Genomic DNA, 26377 nt, shown 5'->3' with positions numbered 1-26377 from the left:
AAAGAGATTCAAAACCTGGCCTGTAACCTAGTCAAATGCAAATCTACATTATCGTACCAAAATTACCCCTGAAGGTAACAACAGCTATTAAGATTGTCTGAAAAGTATAACCAGATTCTGATGTCTTTCTTCATTTTCCTACTTAGCCCCAGGCGGTGTCTACTAGTTGCGAATCAGAATACCCTAGCTACATATGTAAACAAATTACTCCTGTACAGAAAATTTAAAAGTAGTCCGGTTAAAGACTGTAAAGTTTTTTTGAGAACTATCTTTGCTGCTATAAATAACAAATCATGCGACTGATAGACTATTCATCTTATCCTTAAAGATTCTGATGTGTTGATTATCAGTGTAAATCACCAAACCCAGAAACCCAATACCTGATGTACGGCTGTATGAAAGGTGAAGATAACGAACAGTGATCAATCTCACAACTCCTATAAGCAATACAAATAAATAGTTGGACAAACACGGACCCCTGGACAGACTAGAGGTGGAATCATGTGTCTAGGAGGAGTAAGCATCCCCTGTTGACCGGTCAAACCTGCCGTGAGCCCTATATCCTGATCAGGTAAACGGAGTTATCCGCAGTCAAAATCAACGTGCCAAGAACAGCTTAACAATCGGTATGAAACACCTCAGACAGCATTTGACCCAATGATAGGTTGTATTGACGAACTAGATCGTTATAACGACCATAGAATTTGCGAAATGCTGACTTCAATCGAGACTGTTGAAACCCCTGTACCATCAACTTGCATTGTTTGTCAGTAGCTTACCTCGATTTAAAAACTGACTATACGCAGATCAAGCTCTTGCATATCGAATCAGTTGAGATATGTAAACACCATATGCAGGTGATAATGGAATATTGCTACATAAATATGGGAAGTTGACGATGGAGAAGCTGAAATCCCTGAAATAAATTGTATTAATGTTCTTTTCAATGCTTTACGTCTTTGTATTGCAAGAAAATAAAACACTGATTTGTTGCATGATTAAATGATGATTCTGTTTTGGGTTGTACCAAATTCTGTTACGAAGAATTAATGGAAAAACATTATCAATTTTCCGTTTTTAATCGATCTGATGACGTATACAGATTTTACTTCTACACTTTGGGCAGGGAAACTATGAAAACTGTGACAATAAAGAAACCTTGTGATTCAGTGCTAGAAATGAAATTTGTTCTGTGACTGAAAAAATATAAATATATATTAATCCACTGATTATTATATATTTATATTTTTCAAGTCGCAGAACAAATATAAAATATATAAATCAGTGGCAGTGTTGGATTGTGAACAAATCTTAAAATATTTGTTAAACAATGCGTTAAATGAATCTAAATTGTGAAAGTTTCATATCTAAACATATTTTTTTTCAGAATGTTGTCAACAAACATTAAAATGTTGATGTTTTGAAAACGGAAAGTAACTCAAAAAGTTCCAGTACCGGGTATTTTTTTGTTTGTTAGATTTTGAGTCATTACAACAAATGACTACTACGCAATGAAATCATTAAAATCTCACCATAGTACATCAATCTCCAAGTACGTAGCAAAAGGGGAAATTCCGCCCACTTTTCTTGATAGCATACTTATCCCGTTATTATTACAGTTCGTTATTTTTACACGGAAAGATCAATTTGATAGTATTGGTGAATGGTAGTAGAAGTGTAAAGTTCAACTGCTGAGTTGAAGTCATCAAAAGGTGAAGATAACTCAAGTTCTGATTAGACTGAAAGATTAACATTCCCTCCATGATTTGAGGTTGAGACAGAACTACTCAAGTTATTTTACTTGTCAATATGTATCAGACAGATGTGAAGTAAACATTTTCTCCACCCTTCCACTTTCAAAATGATACAACATGCCAGAACTCATTATCTGACTGTTACTGTTACTGAATAGTTGCCAAGTTAACGTACAATGCAACATCTCGTTGAACATACTACATATTAAAACCGCGACGGAATCAGAGGCGACGTAGTGACTCCAAACTTCCATTTTTGATGGGAAATATTATATACATCATCTGGAATTACTGACTTACCTGTGAGGGACATTACTGATGATATCATCTTTAAATTCCAGTATTGCAGACCCGAACTATTCTAACACTGTATATCTAGGGGGGGACGGTTTGATATCCTTTAAGGGATCTCCAACAACAATAAGCAATCCTTACTACTAGTTGTTGAGATTCACTTATTGAATATCTGAAACCCCAATAAATTTCTTAGACACTGTTGTTTACAAAGAAGTTGTATTTTTAAAACTCTGTAAATTGGATGACAGCGTCCTTCACGCCTCTGTCTTTACTATGCACTCCATTGTCCTTGCAACTTCACTTTGATGTGCTTGCATTTTCACATTTCCGCATCTCCGCTCAAAATGCGAAAGGGTGTGTGGTCTGGTCAGAATATGATGGGAGTTGGGAAAGAAAGATGTTTTGAAGTTAGGATATTTCATACTTTGTCATGTATTACAAAACAAAATATGCTACTTATTTCTGCAGAATATCCCAATCGCTTAAGAAGTCGGTCCTCCTGTCCTTAAAATCTCAGTGAAAATGCGTTCATATGTCCTTTATTTAGACAGGATAACGCAATTAGTTTACATTGTGGTCCTGAAAACATATATACAGACAGCAGTATTGATGGAATACTGGTTTCAACAGTCTCGTTTAAAGTCAAAATTTCGTAAATTCTATGGTCGTTTGAACGATCTAGTTTGCCAATACAACCTATCATTGGGTTAAATGCTGTCTGACGTGTTTCAAACTGATTGTTAGACCGTTCTTGGCACACTGATTTTGATTACGGATAGCTCTGTTTACCTGATCAAGATATAGGGCTCACGGCGGGTGTGACCAGTCGACAAGGGATACTTACTCCTCCTAGGCACCTGACCCCACCTCTGATGTGTCAGGCGTCCGTGTTTGTCCAAGTGTCTATTTTGTATTTCTTATAGGAGTTATGGGATTGACCAATGTTCGTTATCTTCAAATCTATACATTTTTAATTTTTAGGGTGAAAAAAATTCTAAGATAAGCTGATTTAAAACTGTCTAATGTTGGGTAAGATTTTGGAAATTCTGGCATATTATTCCACAACTGTCAACTGTAAATTGTAAAAGATATTTTAGAATATTGTGTCCTTGCCCTCTGGATATAGAATGAATTACTTGAACTAAATCTGGTAGAGCTACTGATATGTGATGATTAATATTGTGCAGTTAACTTACTCGTTCGTACCACGGTCTAGTAAACCAATTGTTACCAATTAATACACTGTGCCAACACTCAAATCGAAACAACGGACACATCCCAGGAAGATATTTCGATAGTTTATTATATTCATTTTATTCATTTATAAAGCGCAAAATTACTTATAGATTACCGTTCTGAACACCACTCACTCCAAATTAATTTCCATCACACAATGTAAGGAACCTAATTCAAGATTAACTAGTATGCGTTTGCCATTGTAAATTTGCAGAATAACTATTGTTTTATTAGGCTTGGAGAATATAAATGCTATTCACTTCATTTTATAATCAAACTTGACACCGAAACGCTGGGAAAACCCTATAAATTTCATTTTTGATTAATTATGACGATACATTTAGTAGGTACATGTAGTATTACTTGTGTGTAGAATTATGTTTCTGTGCGAACGTAATTTTAGTAATCAGTTATTAGTTCTACAATCAGGTGTTTCTTTAAATTAAAGAGATCATCTCTCAGAAAAAGGAGACCGAGCAGGCTACGAAGCTAAGCGGCTGCTCAGGAGGTGAAACATGCTATTTATACCAATCCAGTAATGCTGTAGATGGAGATATTAACACGTGTACAAGGACACAAGAAATAGGGTTTACTTCTTCAGATAAATGGACATGGTGGTATGTTGACCTTGAGAACGTACGCAGCATCTACAGTATCAGAATACAGTTCAGAGACCATGGAGAACAATATGGTATTGGTTTTTATTGTTTAATGGTTTATGACTTGATATATAAATGTTTTCATTTTCCTTCGTGCCCATTTCGCTAAAATAATGTCTTCCTTCTTAACTATCACTAATAAAATGTTAATAAGATCCCTGATGGTCACCAATTAGAAATACCTTGACTATTTCTTAATTTCATGGCGGCATGCTAAATAAATCCTCGATTATATGCACACATATCCTTTCAATTTTTCTTTGTTTTCAAACATTTAGATTGTACGCCAGTAGTCCATTCTTCCAAATTACAGAAACTACTCTACATGTGGGAAATTCAAAACGTTTTTGCAATAACATGTTTGATAAATAAAAAGATTTACTTTGTTACAGTTTACAAAGTAATGCAAATTTATTGGATGTGTATTTTGTATATTATTTGTGAAAGCATTGATTAAAATACAATTCCTTATATGTTTTACATTGAGAACGAAAAAAACTGACCATTACAACCTTTAAGAAATTCTACAATTACGTGTAAATGGAAGTCAATGGTAAGATTTTTAATGAAATGATATTGTTTGAAAAATTGAACGTGTTTGTGATAAAAGTGAATACTAGTATAACGTACATTAATCAATCTCATAAGGAATACAAAGTTAAGAGTATGGCAAACGCGGACCCTTAAACACAGAGTTGGAATCAGTTGTCTAGAATTAGGCCTCCGCTGTTGACCGGTTACACCCTTCATCTTGATCAGGTAAACTGATGATCAGTAATCTCGACTGAGATTTGGCTTGGCTGAATATTTGGACTGACACCTTCACCGAATCTCGGAGCAGTCCTTCATAATTTATGTCTGTGTTACATCCAACTTCTGCCTGTTCTAGCAATTAATTTGCACCTAGATGGCATTGCCACTTGCTTCAAATATTAAACAAACTCTGTATCACTATTAATGATGCATTACTTACTGTCTAGTGTGTAAATCAAAATGTCAGGAAGCTTTCATGTGAATATAAACTTCTTTGGTTTAGTGGTTCTTGAGAAGAAAATTAAAACTTTGATCCACTATTGTCGCCTAATCTTACCCCCGGGGACATGATTTTTACAAACTTCAATTTGTACTATGTCAGGAAGCTTTCATGTAAATTAATACTTTACTGGTCCAGTGGTTCTTGTGAAAAAGTTTTAAAGCTTTTCCCTATCCCTTTGCATGTAAAACTGTTATCCTCCATCCTACCCCGTGGGACCATTGTTTTAACAATCGTGAATTTCCACTTGATCAGGAAGCTTTTATATGAATTTCAGCTCTTCTGACCCAGTGGTTCTTGAGAAGAAGATTTTCAAATGGCCGGACCCTATTTTTGTGATTATCTCCCCTTTGAATGCATGACTCTTCATTTGAACAAACCTAAATACCCTTCACCCAAGGATGCTTTGTGCCAAGTTTGGTTTTGGTTGAAATTGACCAAGTGGTTCTGGAGAAGAATAAAATGTGAAAAGTTTACGACAACGACGACAGACAACGGACAAATTTCGATTAGAAAAGTTCACTTGAGCCTTCGGCTCAGGTGAGCTAAAATGACTATAGGAACACTTCAATTTAATAAATTATGAACATCAATTTCAACAATATCACACATAACATGAAGTTGAATTTGTTTTTGAAAAATTGACATTTTAATTCTTAAGACCATTTTGTGCACGCAATTCCTCCAAAATTGATGACGATAAGTAATTGAAACGACTATGGTACACAGTTCAATGTTCAAGCAGCAGTCACGCCTCACTGGATAAAGCTAACGAACAAAATTTTCAATCCGTTCATCTCCGTTCCTTTGCATTCCGTGTCCATTTCTTTTTCAGTCCAACGCGCTCATTTTCCGGCGAAGTCCGGTCTATTCAGTGGAAAGTTTAAAGCATGTTAAAAACGAGAAATGGACACCACCGGACTATGGATTCCGCATAGTGTGCGATACCTATTCATGCGGGTTTTTTTTTCAATCTCTACCTAACCTACCTACCTAGTCCTTGTTGCGCCCGTGGGCACATAGGGCAAGGACTAGTTTCTTCCACTCCTTCTCTGTCTTTAACAGTCTTTTCAATTTCAACCTCTCTCATTTCTGTTTCAACGGTCCTCCTCCAGGTGGTCTTTGGACGGCCTTTCTTTCTTTTCCCTTCTGGAGTTCTTCGAAGTGAGACCCTAGTGATGTCATTGATGGGTTTCCTTAAGACATGCCCAATCCATCTCCAGCGGTATTTCATAAGAATAGTGCGTATGTCTGGGGATTTTGTTCTTGCATGTAAATTCTCATTTGAGATTTTTCCAGGCCAACATATCTTACATATCTTTCAGACACATCCATTGTGGAAGCTTGATATCTTATTAATGTTTTTCTCCGTTATCCACCAACATTCCGCTCCGTACAACAGAACTGACAGGACACAGCTGTTATATAACCTCATCTTGGTGTTCTTGCTTATGCTGTTTGACTTACAGATGTTCCTAATATTGATAAAGGCACCTCTTGCTTTTCCTAATCTTGCCTTGATGTCTTCTTCCGCACCACAATCTCTACCCAGAATTATCGTTCCTTACACTCACATGTATGCGTATGTGAGAGCAAGGAACGACAACTCTGGGTAGAGATTGTTAGTTCATATCCGATATTATCCGATAGATATTAGTCACGGCCGGACTACAAACGGGCATGCAGCGGGTCACCTAAAGGACACCAACCGCATGTTTACGAACAAAAAACGCATGAAACTGGTGAATAACGGTTGTCAAACATTACAATGTCCACGGTTGTATAGTAGTCTTTCCTTCTATTAATGCCCCCTGAGAAATGGCTCTATAGTAGTTTTTCTCCCCAGAAACATGGTTTTGTAGTAGGATTTCCCCCCACGCAAATGTGGCTTTATAGTGGGATTTTCCCCCTTCAATAGCCAAAGAACCCTCCCCTCCCCGGAAACGTACTATATAGTTGATTTATCCCTATCTTTTCATTCCTATTATCTTTACGGTGAATCTTTCCCATACATATTATTTCCATTCTGAAATACGTTTATTCTGAATATCCTAGATGGAGAGTTAATTTCTAAATTCCCTTGATTTGCTTCGTGCGGTATCAACTTCTCAATGACTGCTGGGCCAATCTGTACCAGTTTGATATGTAGCATCTATAAGAGAAGATAATGATGAGCCTCAAAGCCTCTACCAAAATTGTAAATACGATATAGCCTTTCTACTCCATTTATGTGGTCTTCCATAGTTAGAATAACACTACCTTTAATTCAAACCTACCTTAGGCAAGGTTTAGGTTTACGCTGATTTCTGAGACGAGATCACTCCCGAGAAGCAGGTGTGAAACAGGTTTATGAAATGTGAGCCCTTCTTACAGGTAAACTGGTTGATCATAGGTGTGGATACGGCCATAAGAGTTTCAGCTCCAAAGTAATGAAGTCTGAGTTTGTTACATGATACTGGGGTTTGGCTTTCAAGTATTATTAGGTGGTGTCTTTACGACACTGACAGAATAGGAAAAGGATATCAAGATTCAGGTGGTAATCTGAAATTAAGTCAAAATGTTAGTTAGACCCACTGTTTGATCCAGTTCGCCTCCCCAATGTCAAATACTTGCCGACGCCCCTGTTACTAGCCGTTCCAGCTTCCAATAATCTCGGGCTGTCACAGTAGGTTGCCTGCCTTGTCTAGGAATATTCGCCCCGAGAAAACCATTGTAAACGTTGATAAACGTTCACTCTACATACGTATATGTCATGCAAAACCAGATATTAAATATATTGAGTGATTTGTACTTCCTACGGATAAAATTATATAGGACAGACCAGGGCACCTATTCACAAAATATCTTACGACTAAGATCAAAATTTACAAACACTGTAATTTCCTTATTTTACATTTCTTGTAGACATTCTTAATTAATATGTAAAGTACATCCATGGTTTATAAAAGTTGAATACATACTTGTGACCTTGTGATCAGTATTTCATTATCAGACAGAATTCTTTTTTTCATCTTAGTCGTAAGATATTTTATGAATAAGTGCCCAGAACCGGACTAGCCAACCGTGTGATAGTACACAAACAATATATACAGGAGCCATCCGTCAGGAATACACCCTGCAGTGAACATTTCGATTTATGCACCAATAGAGACTTTTTAATAGTTCTGTTTTATAAAGTTTTATAAAATAATGAACACTTTCGGGGAACAAAAGAGGACTATTTTGTAAAGTTAGTCAAACCTAAATTGAATGTAAATTAATCATAACTTAGATGGTATATTTCAAGAGAGGCGTTTTATTCGATATATATATATATATATATATATATATATATCTTGACTAAAACGAACTTCTCTTCAAATTATGTAACTGTTTGATATCTTTAATTGATAATTTCAGTAATGAGACAAAGAGGGCGTTTTGCTGGTTTTTCTCTCTATGTGTCAAACAAAACTATAAAGGAGGATGGGTATCTATGTTACAAGAACGAACAGGAGTTACCGGCCTTGGATTTCAGTACCACTTGCGTCAAACATGGACGTTACGTTATATTTTACAATGAAAGACTTGACGGGACAACTTATCCTACCGGATATCAAACAGTCGCAGTTCACACTGAATTGTGTGAAGTAACTGTAACAGGTAATATTGTGCCACTTCATTGACAGTTTAACCCATATAGTGTGTGTAAATGAAGCGCTATATTTTTTTCTATGTATATATCTATAGGTTGTAAAGAATCAGGTGTGTATGGATATAACTGTGATGTACCCTGTCCAAACAACTGTCAGGAATTGAGATGTGACATTGTCAACGGAACGTGTTTGGTGGGATGTACTGCAGGATGGGTGGGAAACTTTTGTAACAAATGTAAGATTACGTTTGTTATATCAATCAAATTTTATTGATACTTTAGTGTATATACATTTAATATAAAATGAGATATGACAAGTGTAAGATGTGACAAATGTAAGAGTACGGTGGAAGCCTTATTCCTATATGATTGACACTCTGATGGAAACGAGTTTAATTGAAAATCGGACATAAAACAGAAAAGCTTATCAATATAATGATTTTTTTTCGTAGCATGTCCAGGTGGATATTACGGTTTACAGTGTAGATCTACGTGTACTGGACACTGCAAAGACAACCTGTCCTGTAACCACACCACTGGACAATGTGACTATGGCTGTGGTAATGGATGGACAGGAATACATTGCAACACAGGTAAGTCATTTGTTATTATTTTAAAGTGTAAAGTATCTACGTTTACTAACCGTTGTCGAATATTTGGTGGTTAAATATCCATACATTTTAAATTTGATGAATACCACAAGAAAGTAGCAATGGATATGAAACGGAAATGCGAATCTTTCTTGAAAGTAATACATTTTTCGATGTAATCGTACTTTACCAGAGTGTCCTGCAGAATCATACGGTCCTGATTGTGTGTATAACTGTAGTGGACAGTGTCTGAGTTACCTCCCCTGTAACAGAACCACAGGAAGATGTGACGAAGGTTGTAATCCAGGATATACCGGGAAACTCTGTGACAAAGGTGTGGTGTTTAAATTGTGGTTTAGAAGCATTCTTGTACATTCTGATCATTCGTGCAAATGTTGTGTTTTTTTTTACTATAACAATTATATATTTAGTTGGGATTGCAATATATCACTTTTAATAGAATTATTGGATAGGCAAGGTAATGATTTGAAATTGTTGTCATTAAATCATTTTGTATTTACATAGATATGTATGGCAATACTTTGCAATCTGTTAAGAATATTTTTGATATTATGAAATAATATATTACATGTATTATATTTCACATTGATAGTATGTTCAGTTGGTCGGTACGGATTGAATTGTTCAGAGAACTGCAGTTCCCGTTGTCGATCTGAAAGTAATAATTGTAACCATAGAGACGGACATTGTGAACATGGATGTGACGATGGATTCCAAGGAAGTACATGTGAGGAAAGTAAGTATCCAGTTCTTAATGATCAATGTAATATAATAGTCTTTAACGAACTTCACATAATATGTTTTTACTCAAAAATAGTTTTCATATACATTTGTCTATTTTCTATCTTCGATGGGTTGTATCATATACAGTTACAAAATATTTTGCACGTATAATGACGCTAGTCAGTATTCCATTATCAGTTGAAAATATAACTGTTCGTTATCTTCACCTTGCATATACCTGTTTTAGTGCACTTACCTTGTATTTTGTGGTGTTATAGGTAATATGTATATATCGCTTTCTAAACGTGTAATTGTAACACACGTAAGTCATTATCTGAAAGATTTGTAAAGCAAGTAGAATATATCTACAAACTATAGTGGAATATTTGATAGAGAAAAATGGAATATCAAGAGATTTGTACATTTAGACTGATGAAAAGAGCAACGAATTTTTAACGTAGCTTCGGATGTGTAAAGAAAAAGTATATGCTCGTTCAAGATATTAAATGTTGAGATAAAATAATGTTTTATCAGAGTGTCCTGCAGAATCATACGGTCCTGGTTGTGTGTATAACTGTAGTGGACATTGTCTGAGTTACCTCCCCTGTAACAGGACAACAGGAATATGTGACGATGGTTGCAATCCAGGATATACAGGAAAATTCTGTGACAAAAGTGAGATGTTTAAATTGTAGTTTTGTAAACATACTTTTTGTCCAGGGATCCGTGTTTGCCCAACTATCTATTTTGTATTGCTTGTAGGAGCTATGAGATTGATCACTGTTCGTTATCTTCACATTTCATACTTGTACGTTTTAATCATTCATATTTTTCTTTGTGCGTGTTTTCTTTGTCTACTAGGAATGTGAATATTAACAATGTTTGGTTATGATATTTTTGGTTTTCCCAGAGTGCCCTCCAGAAACATATGGTCCAAATTGTTTGTATATCTGTGGTGAACGTTGTCTTAGTGACTTACCTTGTAACTCGACAGCGGGGATACATGATGGTTGTTGTAATTCAGGATATACCGGGGAACCCATTGACAAAGGTGTGTTTATTGTGATTACGATTTACTTGCGCAATCACAAAATCTTGATCATTTAATTAAGTAATGATATTTGTTACTGTTATTTAGTTCTTTTCTAAAAAGATATTTTAAATATAGAGGAAACAGTACTGTGTTTAAAGAACTAATTTTAAATGCATGTTTTTATTTTCAGTTGTAGGATACACCATCGTACTTAAAACATAAATCAAAATCTACCCTTCAATGTTCAGATATATTCACGTTACCTGAAGTAAGAATTAAAAAGCTAATGTCCTTTAAAAGTGACTGCAATACGAGAATCGTAGACATGTGCTTCTAACAGAAACTAGATATTCTAGATTGAGAAAAAATAAAAATAAAAACGTGTTTTGAAACAGGTATTCTAAACCTTGAAACATGGAATTGTGTCATTATAAATCGTTGCTGGAGCTGAATAATATACAAATTGTACATGTATAATGGATGTGAAATACATCTATCTTTGACTTGAGCTCAGAATTAAGAGTCATCTTGTGTTTGATCTGAGCAGTTTGGTATAGATAATAACGTTTCAGTCACTCTTATGGGACCAATCTGGCAAATATACTATAATCCAATGATGTAAATCTGGCAACAAATGGTAAGAGCAATTCTCTGTAATGACCAAAATATTCTGCAGGGTCCGGCACGCATGGTCTCATTACCGATTAAAGATTATACTCCACAATATGAGATAAATCAAACATATTTTATCATTGTGATGCATAGTTGCCATGGAAACTATGATAGAGGATTTTGACATTTGGGGGTACCTATTATTATCAAACATTACTTTTTTTTACAAGCCCAATAACTATGATAACAACTCTTCTCTATGAAAGATGAAATCTCCCATAAGCAATACAAAATAGACTGTTAGGCAAACACGGATCCCTGGGCACACCAGATGTGGGATAAGGTGCCTAGGAGGAGTAAGCATATCTATCTTTGAAATCAATATAGGCAAATTAACATATTAGAAGCTGAAAATTTACGTAATTTTGGGTTTTATCATTAACAACGAATTATTTAATGTTGTCATGGAAACATTGAAGGGCTCATTGTCAAGTTTTGAAAAAATTATGAAAATTGCTATGTTCACCATAGTCACAGGAAAAGCCAGAACCTTTCAACATAATGCATATCATAGTTGCATAGAACTAACATAAGTATTCCATAGTGTGGAATAAAATCAGTGGGCAAATCACATACGGAAATTTTATAAATATATAAAAAATGCATAAAATTCAAATTTTCAAATTTCCCTCTTTATCAATGTTTGAAAACATTTAAATTATGCATAGAATCCCAACATTATCTTATTAAAATGATAGATTACTAATTTTTCAACAGTGAAATACACATAGAGAAATAAAAATATATCTTCTAAAAGGGTTGCTATGGCAACAAAACTCTTGAAAAAGCAATATATGCCTATTGAATTGATAAACCAGCTAGTTTCAACAATTAGAATATTTACATTCAACTTTTAAAAAATCAATTCAGAATTACAGGTATCAACATATCAATTGGAAAAAAAAATAGTTGCCATGTCACCCCATGCATTCTTTTAACTATAGATTTAACACTGAGTGAATCAACATAAAAGATAGTGGGAAGTGTTTGCTGTTTTCTTTTAGCATTAAATGGAAGGTGAAGATAATGAACAGTGATCAACCTCATAACCCCTACAAGCAATACAAAATAGATAGTTGGGCAAACATGGAACCCTGGACACACCAGAGGTGGGATCAGGTGCCTAGGAGGAGTAAGCATCCCTTGTCGACCGGTCACAATTTCATAACTTTACATCCAATTTTTTTCAAAGTAAATATTGACCCACGATTATCATAAAACTTTACAAATGAAGAACTTTATCCGAATTTCTTCTGTCAAATATATAACACAGCTACTTTTAGCAAATTTCAAAATTAAGGATATTCTCCCTCCCTTGTAGCTTTTATCCTTCGAGGAATTTGACTCCATTTTTTGGCACGCTGTCTTTCCCTATAATAGCTCTAAAACTTCATTGTTATTTTGGATTTCAAACATTTCGGTTGAGCATCACTGAAGAGACATTATTTGTCGAAATGCGCATCTGGTGCATCAAAATTGGTACCGTATAAGTTTTACATTGTTCCAAATTTACCCAATATTTATTCTATTATCTCTATGTTTTCAAAATTTAAATTATATTAAACAAACTACAAATGCATTCTAAAATCAAAAGAACTAAGTCTGAATTTCTTTTGCAAAATTCGCATTTTTATAATAATCGTAAATTTCTTATTACTGATCACAAATTGATCATAGGGAACATATGTTTTCAGAAGAAATAAGATTTAAATAGTTTTTATGGGTGTTCATGCCAAAGGTCAAGGTTACAGTATGCATATGTTGAAATAGGGTGATTTAAGTGTAAAAAAAAAAAAAAAAAAAAATTTCATTATGTAAATGATTTTCTTCATATCATAGCTTTAAATTCCTAGAAAAGATTCGTACCCAAAATTTCCAGTATGCTTATGAAAAATGACAGTAAATTTCCTGGAAATTGAATCATTATCAAATTAAGTATGATATATGAAAGTTGAAGATAACAAACAGTCATCAATCTCATAACTCCTATAAGCAATATAAAATAGATAGTTGGGCAAACACAGAAACGCTGGCCACACCAGTTATGGGATCAGATTCCTAGGATGAGTAAGCACCCCTTGTCTTCATGTAAGTGGAAAGCGTTAGACAATATCAACCAACCAACAAAAATCATTCAATTCCTATTAATTTATTCGTTTCTTCAATTTTCAAAGATGTGTTGTGCAATCTCAAGCTAAGATTTATATGGTGAAGTTGGAAGGAAGGGGTAAGAGTTAGTCCCGAGCAGGTTGTAAACTAAATAAATAGATAAAAGAGAGGTACATATATGTATATACAACAAATATTACTGGGAAAAATGCATGATAAACATTGGGATCGGTCGCGATGCTCAGAGGTAGAGCACTCGCTTAGTAAATGAGAGGCTGTGAGTTCAAGCCCCGGCCGTGAAATGGCCGCGTCAAACCTATGACGTAAACATAAATAGTGATTCCTCCTTGGCCAAACGCTTGGCATTCAAAAGTGAGAACCACGGGTCTTTCAGATATGACATTAGAAACAGGTCCCGTGTCACGGCAGGCGTCATCTTCACAAGTCAAGGGTTATTGATTCGTTACCTCGCACTAACCCTTGACACCAGTCGCTATGTAAAAGTTGGGCTCGCTAGATCATTACGCAATCCACTATCAATAAAACATCCAATGAAATCACTGCATCTTGCTATGGTGTACATGATACAAATGACGCGATTTCATACTGCGGTATTGATAAAAACGCGCAATTGTAATGTTTACACCACTAATTACGCTTATTGGTAGCAGATCAATTTTGGAAACCGTTTTGCTTACGACAATATTGCTTAAACGATTGGAATAGACATATCAATATACGTGTTTTATTTGAATCTCTCGCTTCTAGTTGTTATGAATAGAACCGCATTCTCATGGGTTCCCACTCTTTTGTGGAAACAATCAGAACGAGTCCAACCTTTTGATAGTCACTGATGTCAACGAAGTAATAACCCTTGACTTGTGAAGATGGTCAGGCTTTGGCACGTTAAAGATTTAAAAAGCCTCACTGATACAACCCTGAGTGCCAAGCACGGGTCTAATTTTGTGGTAGTTCACCTTCAGCTAGTGACGTCTAAATATAATAAAAAAATTATCACCCCGGATTATGTGTGATTTTATGGTAGTATACATTAACAAAGTCAATATAGACTACGTTTGCTATCTTTTAATAATATTTGCAATCGACTTTGGTTTATTGTCCATGCACACTTTGTGGTCCCCCTGTAAGTACATATCACCTTTGTGCAAGTATATTGATATATTCATGAATACCACTCTGATACAAAGCTACTGCTCTAAAAAAAAATTCAAACCTTGACATTGACCAACTCAGAGAGTGATGCAGCAACAAATAATTATATCCTCTTTTATCTGTGACCTTGAGGAAATTATTTTGAAATTAAGGTCTATGGTAAGTAATTACGGGAAGGGATAGTCTACTGTTTATATTGATATGCATTCTCAATAGAACAACTATACACATTATTCAGGTGCATCAAACACATTTCAAAGTAATACATGTACATTTACCTTATCATCGTTGTCATTTGAATTCAAAAAATTCTCCAGAATCTCTTTTCTATTTAAACATAGCTTTCCCGGATTGATATAAGAGGAACGCTCAATGTGTTAAAATAAGTAATTTACACAAATTCTTTCTTTTTTAAACATTATCATCAATGTCATTATGTCATGATAGTAAGGACTGAAAGAGAAAGTTCCCCTTTCATATTACATGAACAATGTTTTTAAAAGTATGTGGTGAAGAAATATTGGGACACTATTAGAATATTTAAGATTCATCTTAACCTTAAAAATTGAAAAGTAGGTGAAATTAACATTGTTAATGTTAAGTAAACCAGTCAGATAAAGTACTTATTTTAAGAAGATTACAATATCCCGCCCCCTTCAGTCTCTCCTTTAGAGAATATTCATTACATTTTCACTCTGGCCCAGTGAAATAACATGAACTTTTCATGTATTACCATGATCACTAATTTACTGAGAAACGGAATGTGTCATTGTGAGGTAATGCTACATTATCAATGTATCAAACTACAAGCAGTACTTACGTAAACGTGTGTTCTCCAACTGGCATGGATACACTTTTCGTAGTAACAATATTTGGTGAATAAACATGTCCATTGCGAGCTTCCGTCAACAAATGGGAAAATGCAGAACAAATCATACAACAGCGTAAACAGGGTGCATATATATATATATATAGGGATTATATATACGGGGGATGCTTACTCCTCCTAGGCACCTGATCCCACCTCTGGTGTGTCCAGGGGTCCGTGTTTGCCCAACTATCTATTTTGTATTGCTTATAGGAGTTATGAGATGGATCACTGTTCGTATCTTCACCTTTCATGTAGACACAAGCTGAGCTTTGAATTCATATTCAATGAAGTTAATTTACATTGATGATCATCAACACTCTTTACTACACGCAGTGTTTATTCATCAACTTCTGCACACTGGAATACATCTAAGTACATATATCGTAAAGGTCAAAGATGTTTAAAATACCCTAAAACACATGTTTTCTGCAGTTCTTTCCTTTCCCTCCTATTCATACTTGTATAATACCACTACTTATTATCTCCTACATCAGAAATTCTGCAAAAGGAGATGACTCAATGTGCAAAATTCAACAAAGTCATATTTTCCATGCCAAATTTCTATCATAAAATGTCATTTGCATTTTGTTTTCTTAAATTCATATTTTATCATCTTTAACATGGCTGGCTTTTTGTTCAGGAGTTGTTCAAAGTACATAGTAAATCTGTGAAATTTTTTTCAGTGCGTACCGCCATATTTTGTTCGTTACAGAGAATTACTCTTAATGCTTACAAATTTGAATTCATTTGAGCCTGAATTATGAGCTGTACTACAATAATGATACCATTTCCACATAAATGACATATTGATAAAAATTGTTGCTACTTTTTACGTATAAGCCTGTAACATAAAATTCCTTGTCAAATATTCGTGATATTCTAAATTGATGAAAATTTCCCAAAACTCAAATTTTTCTGTTGTTTCTATATAAATAGCCCGTTACTAATGAAACTAGTCAACTTCAGAATAAGTTTACCGATATTTTTAAAAGAGTTTATGTATTTCAATTAAATGTTGATATTTAAAGTGGAATTGTTTTTCAGTGCGTACCGCCATATTTTGTTCGTTACAGAGGATTACTCTTAATGCTTGCAAATTTAAATTCATTTCAATCGCTCAGTGTATTACCTCTTTTTTGATGCTCTTAAGGTGAAAATGTATCAAGTATGCATGTAAATCAATTACACTTCATAAAAGGTGAGGATAACGAACAGTGATCAATCTTATAACTCCTACCAAGAATACGAAATAAAGAGTTGGGTAAACACAGACCTCTGGATATACAAAAGGTGGGATCAGGTACCCAGAAGGAGTACATCCAATTTCGACCGGTCATACCCCCGTGAGCCCTATATTTAGATCAGACAAACGGGGCGATCCATTTTTATTAAGAACACTAAAACTGTTTGTCACAAACTATATAGGATAGTTTATTTTTTAATTGTCTTGACAATTGTTTAAAACCATTGCCGATCCTGATAAACATGCACTTGTACATACGCAAGCTTTTTCTCCATGTGCACAGTTAGGTGCTACCATAATACGGTTCTAATCTATAATAAAGATCGCATCATCAACCTACAGTGAATAGGGTGAACGTCCACATCCACACGCGCTAGCGCATTTTCCCCATAACATCCAGTTTAAAATGGCTTTTACATTTTCCATGTGGGCTTCAGGATCAACACACGCAATAAAAGTTGAACATTTCTTGTATTTCTTTCAGAGGCACCTAATGTTAATACTGCCGAATATGGTACTTCGGATGCATACATCGCCGCCTTATCTATCTCACTGGTTATCAACTTTAGCCTTGTTGTTGTCATTGTTATATTATTGAGGTAAACAAAATTGTTTGAGGGTTATGAATATTCTACACGAGTCCATATAGCCTTTGTAATTAATATCAATCATACTACATTTCAGGGTAATCTATAACAGAAAACAAGAGAAGCGTTCCTCTGACTATATAGCTAGTGCTGAAATATCACCTCCATCACAAGTCAGCAATAACGAAGTACACCAGTATCAGGAACTCAACATGTCCAATGATAGTTCATACCAGAACCTGTCATTAAGAGATCGTTTATAAAATGTATTCTAAATTAGACTGATTCTTCTTGTTTTCATGATGATGTTTTTATTGATATTTTTTCTGTACTTTCCCATTTTGATAAGCATATATTCGAAGGATTTATGTATGTCAAAGCTACATTTGTATTTGTGTATTTACTACCTATTTTACAAACAAATAATATAAAAAATGAAGGTAACGAACACTGATCAATCTATAAGGAATACAAAATTAAGAGTTGGGCAAACATGGACATACGAGAGATCATAATCCTAGGAGGAGTACGCATCCCCTGTCGACCGGTCTTACCCGCCGTGATGCCTACATGTATATCTTGATCAGGTAAACGGAGTCAAAATCAGTGTGCCAAGAACGGTCTAACAATTGGTATAAAACACGTCAGACAGGTATGAAACACCAATTGGAAGTTCATGATTGAACATATCACCAATTTATCTCTCTTATGAAAGGTGAAGATAAAGAACAGTAATCAATCTCATAACTCCTATAAGCAATACAAAATAGATAGTTGGTCAAACACCGACCCCTAGACACACCGGAGGTGGGATCAGGACCCTAGGAGGAGGAAACATCCTCTGTCGACCGGTCACACCCGCCGTGAGCCCTATATCCTGATCAGATAAACGGAGTTATCCGTAGTCAAAATCAGTGTGCCAAGAACGACCTAACCATCGGTATGAAACACGTCAGACAACATTTGACCCAATGATAGGTTGTGTTAACAAACTAGATCGTTATAACGACCATAGAGTTTGTGAAATGTTTATTTTAATCGAGACTATTGAAACCCCTGTACCACCAACTAGTTTGTCAGTAGCCTGCCTCGAGTTAACAAGAGTACCGCAAACGGTACAATAATTATACGCCCGTCGGACAGTGAAATTCAACCTGGAAGCATATTGTACACTCTGAATTGATACAACACACATTCTGAATAGAAAAGCCTTAAAGTGGGTCATGGTGCAGCAATCCATATGACATGTGTACAGATTATGTATTAAATTTTCACTGAGAGTGAGGTTGTGGCAAAATGTTTGTGCAATATCTATTGATGATGATAAAAAGTCCAGGAAACCATTTGATCTACTTTTAGCTCTAAAGTAGGTGATGGTGCACCAATTCAGTTGAAATATTTGAAATGTGAGCTGATTATGTATTTCTCTGAAAGGGAGGTTGTGACTAAATTTCAGAGCAATATCTCTAACCATACCAAAAAAAATTCGGAAAACTGTTTGACCTACTTCTACCCCTAAAGTACTGTAGATCGTAGTGCGCCAATCCAGCTGAAATGTTAACAGCACTTGTCTTCCTCTGAGAGGAAGCCTTTGATTAAATATCAGGGCAATATCTGTATCCGTAATGAAAAAAAACAACAACCCAAAAACTGTTTGACCTATTTTTTTTCCAAAAAGTAGGTCAAGGATGGACCAATTCAGCTGAAATGCAAACTGAACCTGTATTCCTCTGAGGGGAAGCCTTTGGCAAAACAGCAGGGTAATATCTGTATTCGTAATGAAAAAAAGCCTGGAAAACTGTTTGACCTGATTTTTCCAAAACGTAGATCAAGGATGGACGAATCCAGTTGAAATGCAAACTAAACTTGTATTCCTCCAAGAGAAAGCCTAAGACTAAATATTAGGGCAATATCTGTATCCACAATAAAAAAAAAACAGTCCGGAAAACTATTTGACCTACTTTTAGTCCTAATGTAGATCACGGACGGATGGACCAATCCAGCTGAAATGCAAACGAAACTCGTATTCCTTTGAAAGGAAGTTTACATGTATGTGTAAATTTCAGGGCAATATTTGTATCTGTAACGAAAACGTCCGGAAAACTGTTTGACCTACTTATAGCCCTAAAGTAGGTCAACGATGGACCAATCAAGCTGAAATGAAAACGCACTCTTACAATTCTTGAGCGAGATATTGTGATCAAATTTCAAAGTTCTACATGCATCAGTTACGGAAAAACTCTCGAAAACATGACCCCGGAGGGACCGTAAGACGGACGGACGCACGGACAGTGCCATAACATAATACGTCCCGTCTAATGATGATCGTTTAAAAACTTACCATACGCAGAACAAGCTCTTGCGTATCGAATCAGTTGAGAGATATAAACAGGGCTCGAAATTAGCGAGAAATACTCGCAAAATGCGAGTACAATTGAAAAATAGCGAGTAAAAATAGTGGACACTCGAAAATTTTAGCGAGTGGTGATTTACAAACTATGATCGTATCGTATCCGTTTTATTCGGTAATGCGCCATTCGCTTTTCTTAAACTTGCACTCTGAATCATACAAACGCTTACATGAACGATCGATTTCAACAACCGTTTCTATCCGGATTTTTCTTTTATGATTTTAAGGAACTCGGAGTCAAACAAATGCTTTAGAGGTCGGACATCGCATTATGATGAAAAATACATGTGCCACGAGTCCTGTTCACCTATAGGGGTGATTAAATTGAATTCTAAGTATGAGGTTTTTGTTATTCATTTATCTAAGAAGAAAAAAAAGTCGGAGTCTATATTTTACCAAGTCTTCCGGTAGTTATTTTTATCAGAATCATGAGAATGTCCTATCTAAATTAATTTATTGTCATATTGAGGTCGGGTTGTAGTGATGACACGAGTGCACTGCTCACCGCGTAGACGGTTATAAAAAAAGTCCATGGGGCTCATGATCGTGCTGCTTATAAAACCATGAGTCCCGGATGTGCTTTGAAAAATCACTAGTGACAACTCTGATGTGGCATGAAATTGGACCTGCGGTAAACAGGTTGTGGATTAGAGGTGCGATAATCAAGAGACCTAAACATGACTTACGTAACTTAGTGTCTTGTCCTAATGATGCCTGTTGACCCACAAGGCTCAGTAATGAATAATGATGGGGAAAATACATGTAATTGATTTTTAAAAAAAAAACATGAAAAAGACCACTGCTTCATTATTTTTATTTTAGCTTGTAGGTTTTCATTTTAGCCTGTGGATTTTTTACCCACAGGCTAAAATTAGCCTGTGGTAGAAAAAGTTAATTTCGACCCCTGTATAAACACCATATGCAGGTGATAATGAAATATTGCTACATAAATATGGAAAGTTGACGATGGAGAAGCTGAAATAATCCCGTTTGTCATACAGTTGAGTTGTCAGTTTGCCATTAGTGTCTACTTTTAATAAAATATTTAAGTATGAAGCAGAAGTGGACGACTCCGTGGTGTCTTTGATTTCGAGCTCAGATGGATATATCGAATCAAAGTTATTATTGTTGAGATAAAACGTCGTCGATATATCAAAATTTCGAATTGAAGATCACAGCAAAGATATTTATTCTTCTAACGAAGACGTTTTTGAATAAATTCTGCGTCATATGAATATAGAAACAGGTCAGATAACAAAGCAGTACAATTTGTGCCCATGGGAATTCCAACAGACTGTTAGAAGACTTGATCACCAAAGACCACGAAAATATTGTCAATGGTGAACTGTAGCATATTTTTCATTCAACTTCAGAGTAGTTGTGCCTGGAATCAGAGTGGTGTTTAACAAAGTAATTTTTGGGATGACTGATCACTACATATGAATATTTCCATTTTCCATTTTTGTTGAAGAAGCAACTGTCTATGATGTGTAAAAGTCTAGTCTTTAAATTATCGTGAGGGATGATCGTGTAAAGTGTTGAAAAGTCATAGGTTTTGATGTTATTGATTTGGGAAAAGTTTTGCGATTTCAAGTTTACTAAAAGTTTTGTAGAATTTTTTACAATCCATATTTCATTAACACCACTTCTGGCATATGTAGTCCTACAGTAAGTTTGACGTTTCTACTTCACAGCTGTTAATATTTTCGTGAGGAGCAAAGGCAGGGGCTTGGTAGAGCACTTACAGGATCCAGCAATGTATCTTTGTTTGTAAGGGTTTTTATGTAGTTTAGGTATCCAGTATACATATTCATTCGACCCATTGACTGGGATATTAAATGTGTCTAAAACTCAAGCATGGTTTTGAAAAATTTCATCTTTGAAAGGGCAGTTGGAGTATAAGTAGATTATCAAAAGTGATATTAATGCCAAGTTCGTTTAAAATACAGTTGTAATAATGAGCCTTACAAACAACTACAATGTTGTTACAAGCTTTATCAGCTGGAACCAAAACATATTCCTCATGTAACCTATCTAATTCTTTTTATTAATTCCACATTTGGTAATCTTACTCCAAATATCAAAATTGCTCAAAACAACACTTCAGTGTTTTAATATACCAGTCAATGGGACGAATGAGTTAGCGTACCTATAATGGAGTCCCAAACTTCACAAATTCCCTGGAAATATAGATACATTGCTGGATACAGTAAATACTCTACTAAGCCCCTATCTTTACTCCTCATGAAAATATAAACTGCGGTGAAAGAGAAACTTCAAATGTAGTCTGCCACAGCATATGCCAGAAGTGGTGTAAATCAAATGTGGATTCTAAACAATTCTAAAGAACTATTACTAAATGTGAAAATAAAACTTTACTCAAATTAACAACAACAAGACGTGCGACCTTTTCATACTTTACACGACCATTCCTCACGAGGAATGAAATGCTAGAATTTTTGACATCATGGGAAGTTGTTTCGTCATTACAAATAGAAAAAAAGAAATATTCATATTTCATTATACTTTCATGTAAAATACTCTAATCAGATTGGTCTTTCAGCATATGGAGAAAGAAAAACCCATATTGAATTATTGCTACCTTCTGAGAATTGAAAGCATGCGTTCCAGGGTGATAGTATCTAGCAACGGTTAACAGCACTTGATAACGGGTGATATAAAATTATCACATACATCATATTTATGTGCGTATGGTTCACCGTAGATTTGTAAAAAAAAACAACAACACGTGAATACCTTCATTGATAAACAAAACATCATGTGACAGCGATTGATAAAATGTCAACAGACGTAAGTCGTTCTGCTTTGTTGTTTATATAATTCCAATGTTATTTATTACAATTGTTGTGATTGGACAAAAATAAAACTGAACAAGAGTTTATACATCAATAAATCCGAAAACGCGATGTATTCCTACACGCCTGAAAACAAATAACATAGTGCGTGGAAACTATTCAAATTTTTGCAATTGTAAATAAAGTGAATAAATTGGAATAATAAGAATTAAACATTCTTTTTGAAGAATTTATCGATGTGTAAACTCCGGACGTTTTACTCACAAACTTAAAATAAAAGTGCTCGCAATTTTATTCAGTTTGTGAGTAAAATGTCCGGAGTTTACACATCAATAAATTCTTGAAAAAGAATGTTTAATCCTATAATAACATTTAGTATGATAAATCAAATATTACATGTAGTTGAGGTTAGTTTTAGAAAATATCATCCCCTTGCGAAATCATTATACACCTCGGCTACTCATCGTTTGACATATGTTTTCTCGGAGGGAATATTTCAACGTTACTCTCAAATACGTGCAATATTGATGTTCTCTAAATGAAGTATATGTGTTTCTACCATAACTCTTGATTTAATTTCCACTTTAAAAATGAATCCGTTATACTCACCTTGTCATGAAAATCTGTTTTCAATTGCAAGATCGGGATTCTTTGAATTTAGGACCTTATAAGATAAGTGATTTCAGGTTCTGATTTTCAAATATATCGACATCACCAGAAGTGACAGCTATACTATAGTTGAAAGAAGACGAAGAACAAAAATACGTAATGAATTATGTATAATGTGGTCTATATTTAGGTACTACATGGTTTTTTGTTATTAAAAAGTTTGGATGCAATAGCAGAAGTATATTTGTATGAAACACAGGATGTAGAATTGAACATGAAATATGCTAAAATACAAGACTGAATCTTTATATGACGAAGAATGTTGACATCATCCACCCCTTTCATAGTAAAGAACTGACTACATGATTCTGAAGAATTATTATCCATAACCTGCGGGGTTTAAAGTGCCTGTGATGTGTAATATTCATAATGATAGAATTCAGTGTATTTGGTGTTGAAAATTCAATTACGGACTAACTTTGGCTTCTTCAAATAACGTATTCAAAGCTCTCAATGAAACAGGGTATAGTTATATGCAAATATGATATGGACTAATCAAGTGTGACATCGTGTATATTTGGTCCTATATGAAAAATGTACATGACTGTGTTTACGTCTTTGTGTATTTGTAAAAAGTCCCATCACTTTCACGTTATTTCCTCGTGGACTAGTAATATTTCCTATCTTGTCTACATGGAAATGTAGTGTCGAGAGTCTTGATCCAGTGATCTTCTCGTTCTCTACGAAAAGGGGTATTACAGGTGGGTTGTTGGTATCAGTTAGGCCCATTAGTATGTTTGTAATGTATTTCAAATGGAAAAAGAAATTGTGAGGGAATTAATTAATTAATAACTACATACCCCCATTATACCAGTTATTAGTATTTATGAAAAAATAGACGGTATTGCATTTTTTTAACATGTGATTGAATGCACCAACCCCTCCTTAACAAGTACCACCATCCATCATATTGCTATAATAATGTCTAATGTAAATTTTATACGGTACCAATTTTGATGCACCAGATGCGTATTTCGACAAATAATACCTTCAACTTCCTCACACTGGAATACATCCAGGTACATATGTAGTAATGATCAAAGATGTTTAAAATACCCTAAAACGCATGTTTTCTGCTTTTCTTTTCTTTCTCTCCTATTCATACTTGTGTAATACCATTACTTGCTAATTGATTTTTTTATCTGCATTAAATCACCGATTTATCGTTTTCTGAAATTCATATTTTATTATCTTTAATATCGCTGGCTTTTTGCTCAGGAATTCTTCAAAGTACATAGTAAATCTGATAAAGTTTGGTCATTTGAGCCTGAATTATGAGCTGTGCTACAGTAATGATACCATTTCCACATAAATGACATATTGATAAAAAATGTTACTACTTTGTACGTATAAGCATGTAACATAAAATTCCTTGTCAAATATTCGTGATATTCTAAATTGATGAAAATTTCCCAAAACTCCAATTTTCCTGTTGTTTCTATATGCAAGGTGAAGATAACGAACAGTGATCAATCTCATAACTCCTACAAGCAATACAAAATAGATAGTTGGGCAAACACGGACCCTTGGACACACCAGAGGTGGGATCAGGTGCCTAGGAGGAGTAAGCATCTCCTGTTGACCGGTCACATCCGCCGTGAGGCCCATATCATGATCAGGTAAACGGAGTTATCCGCACTCAAAATCAGTGTGCGAAGAACGGCTTAACAATCGGTATGAAACACGTCAGACAGCATTTGACCCAATGCGAGGTTGTATTGACGAACTAGATCGGTATAACGACCATAGAATTTGCGAAATGCTGACTTCAATCGAGACTGTTGAAATCCCTGTACCATCAACTTGTTTGTCAGTAGCTTACCTCGATTTAAAAACTGACCATACCCAGAACAATCTCTTGCATATCGAATCAGTTGAGATATATAAACACCATATGCAGGTGATAATGGAATATTGCTACACAAATATGGGAAGTTGACGATGGAGAAGCTGAAACCATCCCGTTTGTCAAACAGTAGAGTTGTTAGTTTGCCGTTAATGTCTACTTTCAATAAAATATCTAAGTGTGAAGGAGAAGTGGACGACTATGTGGTGTCCTTTATTTCGAGTTCACAGGGATATATCAAATCGACATATGAATGAAAGCTATCATTGTTAATAGACAAAACGTCATCGATATATCTAAAAGTCGAATTGAAGGTCACAGCGAGAGATTTTTTCTTCTCATGTAGAAGTTTTTGAATAAATTCTGCTTCATATGAATATAGAAACAGGTCAGCTAACAAAGGAACACAATTCGTGCCCATTGGAATTCCAACAGACTGTTGGAAGACCTGATCACCAAAGACCAGGGAGATATTGTCAATCAGGAACTCTAGCATATTTTTTTATTTCAACTTCAGAGTACTTGTGCGTGGAATCAGAGTCGTGTTTAACAAAGTAAGTTTTTGAATGACTGATCACTAGATATGAATATTTCCGTTTTCCGTTTTTGTTGAAGAAGCAACTGTCTATGATGTCAAAAAGTCTAGTCTTTAATTTATCGTGAGGAATGGTCGTGTATAGTGTTGAAAAGTCATAGGTTTTAATGCTATTGATTTGGGAAAAATTCCGTGATTTCAAGTTCACTAGAAGTTCTTTAGAATTTTTTAGAATCCACATTTGATTAATACCACTTCTGGCATATGTAGTCGCACAGTAAGTTTGAAGTTTCTCCTTCACAGCTGTTAACATTTTCGTGAGGAGCAAAGATAGGGACTTGGTAGAGCACTTACTGCATCCAGCAATGTATCTTTGTTTGTAAGGGTTTTTATGTAGTTTAGGAATCCAGTATAGGTACGGTAACTCATATTCATTCGACCCATTGACTGGAATATTAAATGTGTC

The 26377-nt window shown here is 35.1% G+C and overlaps 1 protein-coding gene across 1 annotated transcript in view; it reads left to right on the top strand.

Annotated features, from left to right (window-relative positions):
• LOC125682903 (multiple epidermal growth factor-like domains protein 11) overlaps positions 1-26377 on the top strand; it is a 78989-nt gene that overhangs the window by 4826 nt on the left and 47786 nt on the right. Inside the window, exons 2-5 of the mRNA XM_056163858.1 lie at positions 3736-3978; positions 8379-8621; positions 8709-8849; positions 9066-9206. Of these exons, the coding sequence (XP_056019833.1) occupies positions 3736-3978; positions 8379-8621; positions 8709-8849; positions 9066-9206 (768 nt within the window). The remainder of the gene's footprint in view (positions 1-3735; positions 3979-8378; positions 8622-8708; positions 8850-9065; positions 9207-26377) is intronic.

This window comes from Ostrea edulis, chromosome 4 (genome assembly GCF_947568905.1).
Source record: "Ostrea edulis chromosome 4, xbOstEdul1.1, whole genome shotgun sequence".
NCBI classification, from domain to species: Eukaryota; Metazoa; Mollusca; class Bivalvia; order Ostreida; family Ostreidae; genus Ostrea; species Ostrea edulis.
Note: the sequence above shows the minus strand (reverse complement) of the source record. Positions and strands in the feature narration are given on the sequence as shown.